At 37.6% G+C, this 15,298-nt stretch overlaps 1 protein-coding gene across 1 annotated transcript; it reads left to right on the top strand.

Moving 5' to 3' along the window:
- The first annotated feature begins 793 nt into the window (after positions 1–793).
- mios (missing oocyte, meiosis regulator, homolog (Drosophila)) lies at positions 794–15,048 on the top strand. Its single transcript, XM_032555848.1, has 12 exons — positions 794–913; positions 2,435–3,301; positions 5,067–5,556; positions 6,358–6,456; positions 6,537–6,791; positions 8,833–9,002; positions 10,563–10,628; positions 10,724–10,882; positions 11,405–11,557; positions 12,960–13,164; positions 13,335–13,464; positions 14,699–15,048. Exons 2-12 carry the CDS (start codon positions 2,483–2,485, stop codon positions 14,787–14,789), a joined length of 2,637 nt encoding a protein of 878 aa, XP_032411739.1. The 5' UTR covers positions 794–913; positions 2,435–2,482; the 3' UTR covers positions 14,790–15,048.
- The last annotated feature ends 250 nt before the right edge of the window (positions 15,049–15,298 follow it).

The raw sequence follows: 15,298 nt of genomic DNA, 5'->3' as shown, positions 1-15,298 counted from the left end.
CAAAAACCCTTATAATGAAAGTTTTATTACAATGTGCGTTATTATAAAGGATCACTGCTCTAATTTTAAAAATATTTCTATTATGCTCTTCTTTACTAAATGAAGAACAAACGTGTTTTAACCAACAATGCAGCAGATGCAGACAAACCTACAGTTCATGTAAAAGTGAGACTTCTTGTTTGTTCACAAGCTTTGTTCTAATACTATTTTTGCATACTGCAAACGCCAGGTATTGTCACTGGGTTCATTGTCACTATTTTTTAACATATATATATATATATATGCCTAAATTTGTAATATTCTTATTTCTTTAATACTTTTTCCATTTTAGTCTTTAAAATACAAGAATTTGCATACTACTTTATATTTTTGTTTGTCTGATTCCATTATTTGATATTATTTAGTCAGATATGGTACGTGGTTCTCAAGTCGCCTTTATATATATATATATATATATATATATATATATATATATATATATATATATATATATATATATATATATATATATATATATATATTTACTCTTGACTAAATTCTTGGACGCCTTTTTTTTTCTTTTTTTTTTTTTTTTCTTGAGTAAAAATATGTACTCTACCTTTTTTTTGGGTAGCCACCTCAGCAAATAACTATGTTACTAAAGTTGAGCATTGTAGACAAATGTATTGGTTCAGTTACGAAATGGTAAAATTTCGCATTTAAATTATGAACCGTTCGACTAGTTAAGTAAATATTTACTACCACTCGGTTGACGTAAAGCCGCTCCACCCAGCGGAACTGATGTGGTGAACACGTCACACAACACGGACTTGTTTTGGTGTAACCCATAACATCTTCGCGGTGCTGCAACCTTCCTCCTAGAGACATGTGTACATCAAAACGTAAAACTTCCTGTAGTTTAATCGCTCTCGGTGTAAGTACTGTTGTTAGTCGTATATCGTAAAAATAGTTTTGACTTCCGTATCAAGCTGTTAGAAGCGGTTTAGCAGCTCTCCTTAGCATTAGCTCGGAGCTAGCTTGTCAACAAACTTTGAACTCTTCTTCTACCGAGTGAAGCATTTGGCTTTTTGTGATCCTTCAAACGATTTAGCCACACATTGATGATGTAATTTGTAGGAACTTTACTGTTATTAATTATTTAGCGCCGTTTTGATTCCTCGGATTAAAGTTAGTCGCTTAAATTTCAACGATATTTCAGCTAATGAACACGTTGCTGTGGCTTTAAGAGGACAGTGAACGCTTATGGACCCGTGTGTCACATGTCTAACGGTCTCCGAGCCAAACACAGACTTCTCCATTACCAGATATATCCGTATTGGTTGGTGATTGACAGTAAAAAATAAAGTTTACAAGCAGATATAGCTGGAGAAACTATGCATTTGACTAAAGTAAGAGTAGCACAACTTTCATTAGTAAAACTAATTAATTGGGCGTGCCGTGGTGGCGTAGGGGTTAGCACGGCCCACATTTGGAGGCCTCAAGTCCTCGACGCGGCTGTCGCGGGTTCGATTCCCGGACCCGGCGACGTTTACCGCATGTCTTCCCCCCTCTCCTTCCCCCTTTCCTGTCAGCCTACTTCATGAAAAGGGACTCTAGAGCCCACAAAAAGACCCCCTGGAGGGGTTAAAAAAAAACAAAAAAAAAAAACAAACTAATTAATTACTTAAGTGTAAAAAAGTACTTGGTAGAGAAGGTTCTCTAGTACTGAGTATTTGAGCATATTATCTGATTGATTACTTAAGAATTATGCAATTCAATAGACAAAAATATTACATTATGTGCAAATTCTGGTGTTTTTAATGACTAAAATGAGAAAAAAAAAAAACAAATAACCAGAGACGGGTACCCAAAAATTTTATTCAACTAAGAGTTCAGCATATTTTTGACTGAAATAAAAGTAAAAAGTAGCCATCCAAGAAATTTCTCAAGTAAGAGTAAAAAATATTTGGTAAAAAGTCGATTGAAGTACTGAGTAACAAGTATCAAAACCTCAGTAATTTAATATTTAAAAATTATATAAACATGTGGACTTAAATATGGTTATGTGGAAATTTTGGAATTTAAGGATCAAAATGAAAATAATGTATTATATATGTAACATATTTACAAAGTAATAAAATCAGGCAACTATTAAATGTTTGTAGGTTATGAGTATGAGAGGGGAAGGAAATCATAAGGTCCTGTATCCTGTACATGGTCCTTTTAAAAATAATCTAAAATTGCATGTCAAAAAAAAGTAAAAAGTAATTTGCTTTACTTTTTATTTTTTCTCGTTTTTACTTTTTGTTTGTTAAAAAAAAAATAGTTTACATGTAACACAGTCATAGTGTTTGATTAGTTTTAACATATATGCTGTTGTTTTTTCTGAGGCTAGAGATTGTTAATTTTTTAATTTAAATGTTTAATTTTTCTGTGTCTGTGTGACTTTCTTCAGGCTACAGAAGACGGACTCTCCTGAAATCCTCCTCGCTGTTTCTCCATCATGAGTGGCTCAAAGCCGGACATCCTTTGGTCTCCTCACCACCCCGACCGCTACGTCATCTGCGACTCTGAGCTGGGCCTGTACAGTATCGGACCTGTGGGCAGCACCGAAACAAAACCCGGCACTCTCTCCCTCTCTGAGGAAACTGCTGCTACATTACTAGCCATAAACTCTGACACTCCATACATGAAATGTGTGGCCTGGTACCCAAAACATGAGCCTGAATGTTTGCTGGCTGTGGGACAAGCTAACGGCAGAGTTGTGCTCACCAGTTTGGGCCAGAACCACAACTCTACGTGTAAAGAGCTGGTGGGGAAAGAGTTTGTGCCCAAGCATGCCCGGCAGTGCAACACGTTAGCCTGGAACCCGGTGGACAGCAACCTACTAGCAGCTGGGCTGGATAAGCACCGTGCAGACTTCTCTGTCCTCATATGGGATATTAGCAGTAAATTTGCCCCAGAAACCAGCGTAGCAGCTGAGAAAATCCGCCTCTCGTCTGTTGATCTGGACTCCAGCACGGTGGTGACCAAGCCGCTGTATGAGCTGGGCCAAAACGACGCCTGCCTGTCCCTCTGCTGGCTGCTTCGAGACACGAAGCTGCTCTTGGCTGGCATGCACAGAAACCTCGCAATATTTGACCTGAGGAACACGAGCCAGAAAACGTTTGTGAACACTAAGGCCATCCAGGGGGTGACGGTCGATCCACATTTTCCCGACCGTGTGGCGTCCTTCTTCGAAGGCCAGGTGGCCATTTGGGACCTGAGGAAGTTTGAAAAGCCGGTGCTGACCCTCACAGAGCAGCCAAAGCCTCTCACTAAGGTACGGTCAGACGTTTTCTCTGTTTTATTGATTTATTCAAACAGGAAGCTCTTCAAGATTAACAACATTTAAATTTTTTAAGGAAATGTAGCAAATAAGGCTTAACGTTACAAGAGAAAAATTTTACATGATCATCAAACTGAACAAACAAAATAAAACAAGAAAGTAAACATAAAGGTACAAGGTCCAGTTTAAGAACAGCAGTGGCTCTCGTCAGTTATAAAAGTCTTTAAAAGAGATTCACGCTGCTGTTTATTTTTCTACTTTATACCAGAGTGCAAAAATAAAAAAAATCCAGTTTCAGTTCAGAAAAAAGTTATGAGTAATAAATAAATCATAAAATATTCACATATTTTTTTATCACTGTCTGAAGTGAGAGAAGATAAAACTTTTCTTGTTTTAGGTCAGGGAGAATTACCAAAAATTATTTCTATTTGCTAAATGCCAGAGAATTTAGTGTGACATTTTTTTGTAACTTTTTTTATTGTGTTTAAGCTTTTAATTTGAGCAGGAAAGTTTTTTACTGCAGCATAAATTGTCTGGATTGTTTGAATGTAATTAATATTTATTTTTCCGAATTTCTCAGTGGCGTTTTGATCTGTGTAATTGAAATAAAGATTGTCTTATATTTTATATGTTAAACAATGTAATTAAAACGGGATGTTTAAATTTTTTTCTGTTAAATCAGTATTTTGTTCTCTGACTAACCAGGCATGTGTGAGAGAGATGTTTCAAAACAACATTTTACATTAATAACTGTAATAAATGATGTTACACGTTGCGTACTTCCCAAATAAGGACGACTTTACTGATGAACATGCAGGTTTAATAACAATAAACCCTTAAATTCACTGTAAGAGCTGGAAATGCATATATTAAAAAAGTCTAAGCCAAAATAACCAAACTTAGAAAAGTTTACGTTTGCAACTTAAAATACTATCTAAAATCAACTTTAGTTTTAGCACGTAATGAAAAATGCATGTTTAAAACATGTTCTTATTTACATCATGCACACCTTGTGTCGCTATCAGAGGGGCTGCTAAAAACAAGATGTTGTTGTCAAACTGCCGTTTAACACATAACGAATACATAACTTCAAAATAAAAACACCAAACATAAAACCAGAAGTTACTCTTTCATAAAACTAAGTAAAGGCGATAAGGCCCAAAAGGGGATACAAGCAAATAAAAAACTTGATTTAGTAATATTTACATTATATAATCATACATTTAAAACTGTCTTTATTACTTAAATGTAGTTGTGCACTGATTTACCTACGCCATTTTCCTTAATTTTGGGACATCGTTGATCGGCTGATACTTGCATGTGAAGTTGATCTTATCCACAGGTCCAAAGGTTTAAATATCAACCACGGTTCTGTTTGCTGTTTTTGTATATTTAGCGACATTTCAGACACAAAAAAATTGGCATCAGCCAAAATCGGAATCGGCAGGTTGGTAATCAGCAATAGACATTAAAACTGTAATCAGTACACTCCTACTTCATTTGTATTGTTTTTATCTCCAAAGTGTGGTGCTGGAAAAGTTTGAAAACTTACCTTAAAAGTGCTTGTAAAGTGCTTGAACTTTTCTGTGGCAGAAATGGATGGTAAATAAAGATTGTTTATTAACATCAGAATAGTTTAAGTTTTCCGACCAACACGTATATGTTTAAAAATGACAAATATCTGCCGATACAGATGTTTCTACAGATTTATTGAGTCCATTTTATATTGTTGATCCCAGTTTTCCTCTCTTACCACCAGGTGGCGTGGTGTCCGACTCGCACCGGCCTTCTGGCGACGCTGACACGCGACAGCAACATCATCCGCCTGTACGACATGCAGCACACTCCCACCCCCATCGGCGACGAGACGGAGCCCACCATCATCGAGCGAAGCGTGCAGCCCTGCTACAGCCAGATCGGCAGCTTCGCCTGGCACCCCTCCTCCCAAAACCGCATGGTGGTGGTCTCCGCCGCCAACCGGGTCATGACCGACTTCACCGTGTTCGAGCGCATCTCTCTGGCCTGGAGCTCCACGGCGTCGCTCATGTGGGCCTGCGGCCGACACCTGTACAGCTGCGTCGAGGACGAGGCCGAAGGGACGGACGGCGCAGCCGAGAAAGACATCGCCACCAAGATGAGGGAGCGAGCTCAGTCCAGGTACGGACACGACACCGTCCAGGTTTGGAGGAACCACCTGCTGGCCGGGGGGAGCGACCCACAGCTCAGGTCTTTATGGTTCGATCTGTTCTATATCCTTCCACAATGAAACCTTTCGTACCTGTGACAGAATTTCCTCCTTAACACCAGCCAAGCCCGGTCGAAGCCTTAGCTAGGTGTTTTTAATTAAGAAAATGTTTAAAGTTGACAGGAAATTTGAAAATACAACTAGGCAATTATGTGTTATTGGAAGTCATTATTAACAACATCTAAGCATCAACTAGAATCAAAAACAAACATAAAAAATAAAATAAACAAGAAATTCTTAGCCTGGTGGGGATGCAAGTAAAGCCTGGTGGCCCGCCAGGCTTGTAATACGATGGGGGAAACCCTGCAGGGTGAATACCAACAGTGTGCAGATTACCATTTTGTGAAAACATTTTTTTTGTTTTTATCAAGTAACTAATTATAGGCCTTTTGTAATAAGCAATAAATGAATTAATTACATGATAAATTAAAATAAGCTCAATAATTTCCTCTAGCATGATCTATCATTTTTCTTTTTCTACCAAAAACTGGATGATGAAAGTCTTCAGTCTGGTGTTTTGGTTAAAATTTATTTACTTATTTAGTTATTTATAAACTAACAGCAGTATTTTAAAGTCTGTCCTCTGAGCTGTAGGGACTGTAGAACTGGGGTGATGTGCTCCGTCTTCCTGGTTTTAGTCAGAACACCAGCAGCTGCGTTCTGGAGGATTGAATAGATCTGCCGTTATGGATCTTATGTGTTCATTCTCAATACCAGTATTGGGATCAATAGACATATTAATATTGAGTCAGTTCATCTTTTATCAAAACTGGAACATTTGTTATATTTCCTATTCAAGTATCACATATGAAGCAGTGTTCAGAGGACGCGGAGCTAAAACTGCAAGGAAACAAACAGTTTGTGGTTTATTCCGGCATCAAGAACATTGTGAAGTCGAGCTCAGGTAAGAAAACAAATCATCGACCTGAAACATCCACCTGGGTTGTTATTGCCACTCCTCTTTAATTCTCTGTTTTCCTGAAGGCACGACGGAGAGCCGCAGGTGCTGGAGCGGCTCTGACCGGCAGACAGACGTAACCCGCTTCCAGAGCGACGAGCGCTGCCTCGCCCTGCGGCTCTGCGGGTGGATCAGCCGCGGTCCGGACATCGACGTGGAAACCTTCCTGCGGTCTCTGGAGCAGGAACGCGAGTGGGAGCGAGCGGCGGCCATCGCTCTCTTCAACCTGGATATCCGCCGCGCCATCCAGATCCTCAGCAAGGGAGCCGTCACCGAAAAAGGTGAGCGGAGCATCGAGGCTGAATGAACCCTCAAGGCTAGAACATTTCTGTATTACAGAATACACTGTCTGCGTCCTCCAGAGGAAATATAACTCCAAATAAGATCTTAAATTTCCTGTAATGATATGAATTCTGCTTGTAAAGACCTGGAACACTAAATTTATCCAGCATAGAGATTGTGAAAATGAAAACAAAATTTAGGAATCATACAAGCTGGATGATAGTCAAATATATTTCCATTTTAAGCCAGTAGGTGGCGGCAAACTCAACTTAAACATGTAAAGTACAAGATGCACTTTGGTAAAGAGTTTCCCTCATAACTGATATTTTCAGCTTTTAACTTAAATCTCACGACAACATGCTTAGTTAAATATATTACTTAACGACTGAATAATTATCAAAAATCTGTAATTAAAGCCACGTTTTGATATTCGTGTGCCTGTTCGATATGCTGTGCTAAAGTGCCAACAAATAAATTATATTAAATAGACAAACTGGTTACAAACTAACTTTAAAATACTTTCCAAGTGGATAAAATGCAGATAAGGTACCAAAAGAACGACACAACAAATGTGGGATATTAATCGAATATGCTTGCAGTTGAATTACACTTTGTTACCAAAAGTAAAGTTACTTAACTTTATACACTTTAATATCCTATTTTCAGTACAAAAGGCTTAATATGGTATTCAGTGCAGCTTCTACTCCTCCAGGAAGTCTGTCTATGCGGTTTAGGAGTTTATTTCTGGAAATATTTTACTGCTCTTCTTTGTGCTCTATTCATTAAACTCTGTATTTTGTGTTTAATGTGCTTTATAATGGATTTATTGCTTGTATTAGAGATATTCTCCCCAAAGTCTGAGCTGGGGAAAATCACTCATTTTGATAAACCCTTCAACAAATCAGCCAGTGTTTCTAAATGTGTTATGAATACAGGCTGTAACTTAAGTTAAAAACCAAACAGAATATTTAAATAAAGTAAAATAAAGTTCATAGGGAGAATAAAGCAGAATGTGGCGGCCGGAGTCATGTTTTCACAGCACACAGTGCGTTCACGGTGCTGCTGTTTACACATGTGTGAGGAAAAATGTCATTAATGTAGGTGAAGAATTTTCTGCTGTGTTTCCTGTTCACGACTGATGGAGTCGTTCTTTGGATAAGGTGTGTCAACAGAGCCGCTGCTTTATTTCCTACTGAATGTGTTGATTCCTCTGCACACACAGAAGAAAATATGTTTAACCTGACAAACTTATGTAATAACTCGTTGAAAAAACATCATGTAATCTGCAGATTAGCAATGTTTTTATTATCTTTTGTTTAGTTGGATTAATCGTGATTAATCGATTGTTCAGATAATCCTCAACTAATTTAGTAATTGATTAATCACTAACTAGAGTATACATATTAAAAAAAGTTATTTCGTGAATAAATATAACATGTTCAGAGCAGTAATTAAACCAAATCTGTTCAAAATATATAAATATTCCTGGATAACTTTACACCAAGCAGAACATAGTTATACTGCCACCTGCAGGTGGGAGGTAGCATCACCTCACCCCAATGTTTTTGACTATTTTTGCTGAAAATTGCAATAAACTCACATTTATGCATTATAAACTGTATTGTTCTGTTTTGGTTTTATCTCATTGTAATTGTTCAGCACTCTGTTTGAAAACACTTTATAAAAACATTATTATTACTATTATTAGCATGCAAAAGTGTGGGAATTTGTTGATTATTGCATGAATTTTGGCGATTGTGGATTCCCGAAAAACTGGAGGGACTTATTGATGCAATATGGCAGTACAGAGATAAAAACTGGTTTGATTTGACTCATAAAATTATATTTAAAAGCTCTAGAGACCAGAGGGCCACATATAAAGCTATGCGGTCGGATTTGGACCCCGGGCCTTGAGTTTGACCCCTGTTCTAGACAAACAAGCTGAAGTATAAATAAAGGTTTATATCAGTTGTTTCCAGAGGCTTTTCTCCTCTGCAGGCCATGAACGACTCTATATCAATAGTTTCGTGTTACTTACAGGCGACCTGAACCTGAACGTTGTTGCCATGGCGCTGTCGGGCTACACCGACGAGAAGTCGTCCCTGTGGAGGGAGATGTGCAGCTCTCTGAGGCTGCAGCTGAAGAATCCCTACCTCTGTGTCATGTTCGCCTTCCTCACCAGTGAGCCTGGAGCCTACGACGGCGTGCTGGTAAATATCTGCGCCGTCGACTTTTAGTGAGCCAGTTAGTCGATACAGAAAAGCCAAGACAGTGGCCCTTTTGTTCTGACTCCGTAAAGAGGTTTATTTATACTTAACAGAGTAATAAATTGGCTGGTATTACTTCAGTGGTTTTATGTGGAAAAACTTCAGGTGCACAGGAAGAGACTTGTTTTCCATTTCCACTGTTGGCTTTATTAGTCATAAAACTGTTGTGTAAAGGAGAAACTGCAGCCCAGGCCAGAATCCATGTTTGTTTTCCCTTTCAGCTGAAAATTCTCTCAAACCTTTTCTTGGTAAAAACGCGTAATGAGATAAGACGATCCAGTGAGTCATTTCCAAGCCGGGCTGGTTGGATTTTTATAGAAATGATGAGCTGCTGTGGATGTTTGCCTTCAGAAATGTTTCCAGATCAGGCTGACCCTGCAATGTCACTGTTCAGGCTCAAAGTCTAAAACACAAGCACGAGTTCCCATGCAGTCTTAAAAAAACTGCATATTTACTTTTTCTGGTCTGATAAAATGATAAGGAACACAAAAAAAATTCTACTTAATGATTTTATTACTTATATTTATTATCAAAAGAAACATTATCAAATTTATTCCAGGTAAAAAAAAATTTAAAAAACTTACAGCAGTGCTGTCCAAGGGCCAAAATCCCCAGGCTGAAAGTATTAAGGGTCCAACATTTCATTTAAAAACACTAAAATATTGTTGTTAATTTTTTCTCTTTTACCTGCACAACAATAAAAAAAAAACATAGAATATTTTACGTTTGCCTAAATGTTTAATAATTTTCTAATTTTCATTTTTTAAGTCTGTGAAATGTTTTTAGGTTTATTCCCAGCAATAAAAACAAGAATTCTCTTCCATGACCTCTGCTGTGTTTAGCAGAGGTCATGCTAAATACAGCAGAGGTCATGCTAAATACAGCAGAGGTCATGCTAAATACAGCATGACCTCTGTAATAATATTTTGATCATTACTGAATTTTATTTATTTTTTTACTCAAAAATAATTACGTTTTTGAGTAAAAACTTCCTGGATATTAGTGACGTGGCTTAATATTTAAAATTGTCACACTTTAATCAAATCTGATAAAAGTTCCACCTTTCATTGGTTGAAATAAATATTAAAATACTTAATTTATTTCTATTTATTTTTAATAATCACCTGAACAGTTAGTGTTAAATGTTCTTGAAAAAAGCTTAAAGAACAGTTTAAAAAGGAGCTTATTTTGGCATTTTAAAATGAAAATAGTTAATAGAAATAACAGAATTACAAAATAACAAAGTTAGGCAAAATATATTTTGCTTTCAATATAAAGTTTATGAAACAAAAACTGCAGGTGTGTGTCTGTCTGGGGAATTTTTTGTTTTTCATTCAGTTGCTGGAGAATCCATAAATTTTACTCAAGTAGAAATATAAAGTACAGAGTAGTAAAAATAATTTTTTTTTTCCAAAAAGTTACTCAACTAAATGTAAGCAGTTTCTTGTCACCTCTGCCCTGGTAGAGAAGCATTATGTTGCATTTCCTTTGTTTCTGTTTCAGTATGAGAGCAAAGTTGCCGTCCGGGACAGAGTCGCCTTCGCCTGCATGTTTCTCAGCGATGCTCAGGTAATCAGAGCGAAGCTTCCTGCAGCACGTCGAGGTGCCGAGTGTCACATGCAATGAAGCGGCTTCATCTGAGTCTGCTGCTGTTTTCTCTGCAGCTGCCGCGTTACATCGACAAACTGACCACCGAGATGAAGGAGGCAGGAAACCTGGAGGGAATCCTGCTGACCGGACTCACCAAAGATGGCGTCGATCTGATGGAGAGCTATGTGGACCGGACCGGGGACGTTCAGACCGCCAGCTTCTGCATGCTAAAGGTACTCTGATGAACACTAGCATTTTCTCTTCCATATGTTTCTTTTGCAAGCTTACATAGCTACTACGGAACGTGATTATGTTTCACTTGATTACTTGATTAATCATCAGAATATCCAATAGATTATTTGATTTCTAAATTAGTCATTTATAATAGCCGTAGCTGATATATAGTTAGTAGCTTCCAGCTAAAAACAAGCGAATCATAACATTTTCTCTAGAAAGTTTCATCATCTTGCAAAGTAATTACTTACAGTGAAAGTGAGAGGGGAAAAAAACCCTGAATTTTGTGTACTAAACCTGCAAATCTACTTATTCCGATAAAGCGACGCTAAAACATCAAAGTGTTATTTAATTGTTACTTTAGTTTTCTTGTTCTAACATGCCATTGGTACTGAAGCACTCACCCACAGCCACACCTTTATAGAGCAACATGTTGCTACCATGAGGCTGTCTGTTGCTCTGCTAACTGCTCTAAAATGAAAAGGTCAAAGGGCGCTTTCACACCTGATCTCTGCTGTCAGGGCTCCCCTGGCGACGTGTTGAAAGACCCTCGGGTCCAGTGCTGGATCGAAAACTACCGCAACCTGCTGGACGCCTGGAGGTTCTGGCACAAACGAGCCGAGTTTGACATCCTCAGAGGCAAACTGGACCCCAGCTCCAAACCACTAGCTCAGGTAACGACGTTCATTTCTGCTGCAGAGCCTTTAAACCCAACAAAATGTAAACCCAGGCAGCCGGTGAGCATGAAGCTGTTGGTTTTATATTCATTATGCCTTTAGTCCTACGCAAGGTTACAACTATCGATTAATTTAATAATCAATTCTTCTGTCCATTAATCGGATAAAAAAATTGCCACATTTTGCTGATTTTTCATTTAACCACTTAAGCACCTTTAATAAAATATGATTACACATTAAAAATGCAATTTAATTAATTTTTTTAAGTAAATAAACATTTTATTGCCTAAAATGCAATAACATGGCATCCCTTTTGTAAATACTTGATCATTTGTAGAAAATGATGCAATTAAGCAACTTAAAAAAATACTTCTAACATCAACATGTGAAAAGCTCAGACATTTCTGCTTATCAATGCAGTGTAGGGCTGATCTGGGGATTAATTTTTGCATTAACCAATTAATACCTGGATAACAAAAACTTAAAGGAGATTGTTTCTAAGAATTTGAACCAGGTTTCTTTCATTTGGATCCCCATTAGTTGCAATTCCCTGCATCTACACATAAAACATAAACAAAAAATACATAACATAGATAAATTCAGAAATAAAAATAACTGCAAGAATAAATACAAAACATACTCGGTGGAACATATATATTTTTAGTATATTTTTGGCCTAATTCTTGCTCTAAGTAAACGACCTTTTTGAAGTCTATGTACTCCAGTTAATGATTAATCAATTACTAAATTAGTTGACTTCCAGAAAACTTCAAAACAGCTGAAACACTGAGTTCCTATGAGTTCCTGTTCTGAGTTGCCTTTGATTAGTAGTAAGTGATGTTGAAATCGATTTTTGAAGTCATTGTCAACTAATTTATTAATCGATTAATCGTTAACTGAAGTATACAATCTCAATAAAGGCCATTTGGTGAAAAAAACCCAACAAATTCAGAGCAGGAATTAAGTTAAAACATTACAAAAAATATGTATTTTGCATTGAAGGTAAAACACATTTGTCTGTAAATATGTTTTAGCCAAAATTAGTTAATCTGAAATACTGGTTCAGATTAACTAAGGAACACTAAGGGATTGAATTTTAGTCAATTAAATGATTATTTTCTTATTAAAAAATTAATTGAACTATTTCTAATATAGTGTTTTAAAAAAAGGTTAAATAGAAAATTTGTTGAATGTGCCATTTTTTAATCCGATTAATCAAATATTCTTTAGTTGCAGCCCTAGTAGATAGTGAAATATTGATCAACATATTTCATGTTGACAAATTGTGATGTTTATTGCTTTTTCACACTCGGTGTCTCTATGATGTTTCTATGATATAAAGCAATTTAAATAATCGATTAATAGTTTCAGTCCCGATCCTGTGTTTTGCTCTCTGCAGGTGTTTGTGAGCTGTAATTTCTGCGGGAAGTCCATCTCCTACAGCTGCTCTGCGATGCCTCATCAGGGCCGGGGCTTCAGCCAGTACGGGGTCAGCGGGTCACCCACCAAATCAAAAGTCACCAGCTGTCCTGGCTGCAGGAAGCCTCTGCCGCGCTGCGCACTCTGCCTCATGAACATGGGCACACCTGTTTCCAGTTGCTCAGGTAGGATCAGTCGAACGTGGAGCAGAAGCTGCTGTAATGCTTGACTTAAGGAGGAATGGCTGGACTTTGGTCGCCGTTTAAAACCCGTTAGCACCTGGACATTTACTGCTGTGACATCACTCCTAACAGCTCTGATAGTCGGATTTAAATGTTGAATCTTTTGGATTCAGGAACTGGAAAGTCGGATGAGAAAATGGACTTAACAAGGGAGAACAAACTCGCCCAGTTCAACAACTGGTTCACCTGGTGTCACAACTGTCGACATGGTGGCCATGCCGGTCACATGCTGAGCTGGTTCAGGTGGGAGACATTTTGAAAATTATTTTCATGTTTTTGAAATTCACATGTAACACCCAAAAATTGTATTCAAGTTAAGGATTCACTTATGATATCGATACAGATATCAGAGGTTCAGTATCGACTGATACCGATCCGATACAGAAAAACAGAGCTGAATCGAACGTTTGTTTTTTTTAAATACAGACATAAATTTACTTAATTTAAAATTTCTTTGATAATTCTGCACCAGTTCAGCTCACTTAAATACACCAATAGCTTCACAAACTTGGTCAAACACGTGAAAACAAGTCCAGACTTTGAGTGATGAAAGGTAACCTGATAGTCTGACTTCTTCCAAACAAACTAATTCAAGTTGAGAGACGACTTAAAGTATAATGCAGTTTTTCTTTCATATAGTGTAATGTGTTTCTAATATTGTATAATGGTTTAAATTAAAAATTAGCAGATTGTGCAGTTTTTAAGAATTTGATTAACCGTCAGAATAATCGATTGATAGATTGTTAGGTGCAGCTGGGGATGGGAACCGAGGACCGGTTCTCAGGAGTTCAGTTACTTAGAATCATTATCACTTCCTGTAACTTGTGATGTATTGAACACGTTACGTATTCTGCGCTAGAGAATAACCAAGATGGCGTCGCGGCAGAGACGCTCGAAAATATGTATTACACTCAAAGAAAGATGATTGTTGGGCCGGTTGCTCAAAACTTTAATCACAATAAAAGGATTGCAGCGTCTCTTGCTATGAATTTTCCAGTTAGCGTCAAACTCTTCCACTTCCTGGTTATTGTGTTAATATTAGCGCCATACTGAACAAATAATCTCCAACATTTACAGTCATATTTAATAAATTAGAATATGGTTTCAGACGAGGCTCGTTTATGATGTTAAAAACAGAAACTGTTGATGTTCAGAATGTTGCATTTCGTGTTAAAGTGACAGGGAGATTTTATTGTTTAAGCAAGTTTTAATTTAGTTTGAATCGAACAAAGAAAATTAAAACTTGATGCATATGTTGAATTAAAGAGTTTATTTCCTAACTCAATGAGTAATTGTCTCGATAAGCGAGATCGATAATGCAATCGTATCAAATTCAATTCACATTCAACGGTACTTTATTGATCCCAAAGAGAAATTAAGATCCGTCGATAAATTCTTATCAGTTCCCCTCCCTCGTTGCAGCCCTAACACATTACAGGTAACTGTGAATAAAAACGTGTCTATATGTGCTCCACAGAGACCACACAGAGTGCCCGGTGTCGGCCTGTGCGTGTAAATGCATGCAGCTGGACACCACAGGGAACCTGGTGCCGGTAGACAGCAGCTAAACGGGACACGCGTGTCGGAAACCGAAGCTAAACACGAACCGGGAGCCAACTGCTGCAGACTGGCTGCTGCAGACTGGCTGCTGCAGACTAGCTGCTGCAGACTGGCTGCTGCGCCGGCACACCTGTGAGCGTCGGCGACGACCCGCTCTGAAGTGGCTGCTTGGATTGAAAGTTACACTGCAAAAACACAAAATCTTATCAAGTGTTTTTGTCTAGTTTCTTTTGCAAATATCCTAGTATGTTTGAAATAAAACCAAACTAATAAGTAACCTTTCAACAAGAAATAGCAGCTCGTTTAAGTCAATAATTCCTTAAAACTGATGAAAAATCTTAGAATCTACCAATGGAACTAATACTTTTTCAAAAATATTAAGGAATTATTGACTTAAAAAGCTCCTGTTTCTTGCTTAAAGTTACTTGTGAGTTAGTTTTGTCTTATTTCAAATCTACTAAAATATTTGCTCTTGAAACCAAACAAAAATATGAAAAATGTTTGTTGTTTGGAGTGA

This window comes from Xiphophorus hellerii, chromosome 3 (genome assembly GCF_003331165.1).
Source record: "Xiphophorus hellerii strain 12219 chromosome 3, Xiphophorus_hellerii-4.1, whole genome shotgun sequence".
NCBI lineage: Eukaryota > Metazoa > Chordata > Actinopteri > Cyprinodontiformes > Poeciliidae > Xiphophorus > Xiphophorus hellerii.
Note: the sequence above shows the minus strand (reverse complement) of the source record. Positions and strands in the feature narration are given on the sequence as shown.

Coding starts and splice junctions, on each gene's coding strand:
- mios (XM_032555848.1), top strand. CDS start 2,483: ATGAGTGGCTCAAAGCCGGACATCCTTTGGTCTCCTCACCACCCCGAC. Junction 3,302..5,066: donor AGCCAAAGCCTCTCACTAAG/GTACGGTCAGAC, acceptor TCTTACCACCAG/GTGGCGTGGTGTCCGACTCG. Junction 10,883..11,404: donor CCAGCTTCTGCATGCTAAAG/GTACTCTGATGA, acceptor CTCTGCTGTCAG/GGCTCCCCTGGCGACGTGTT.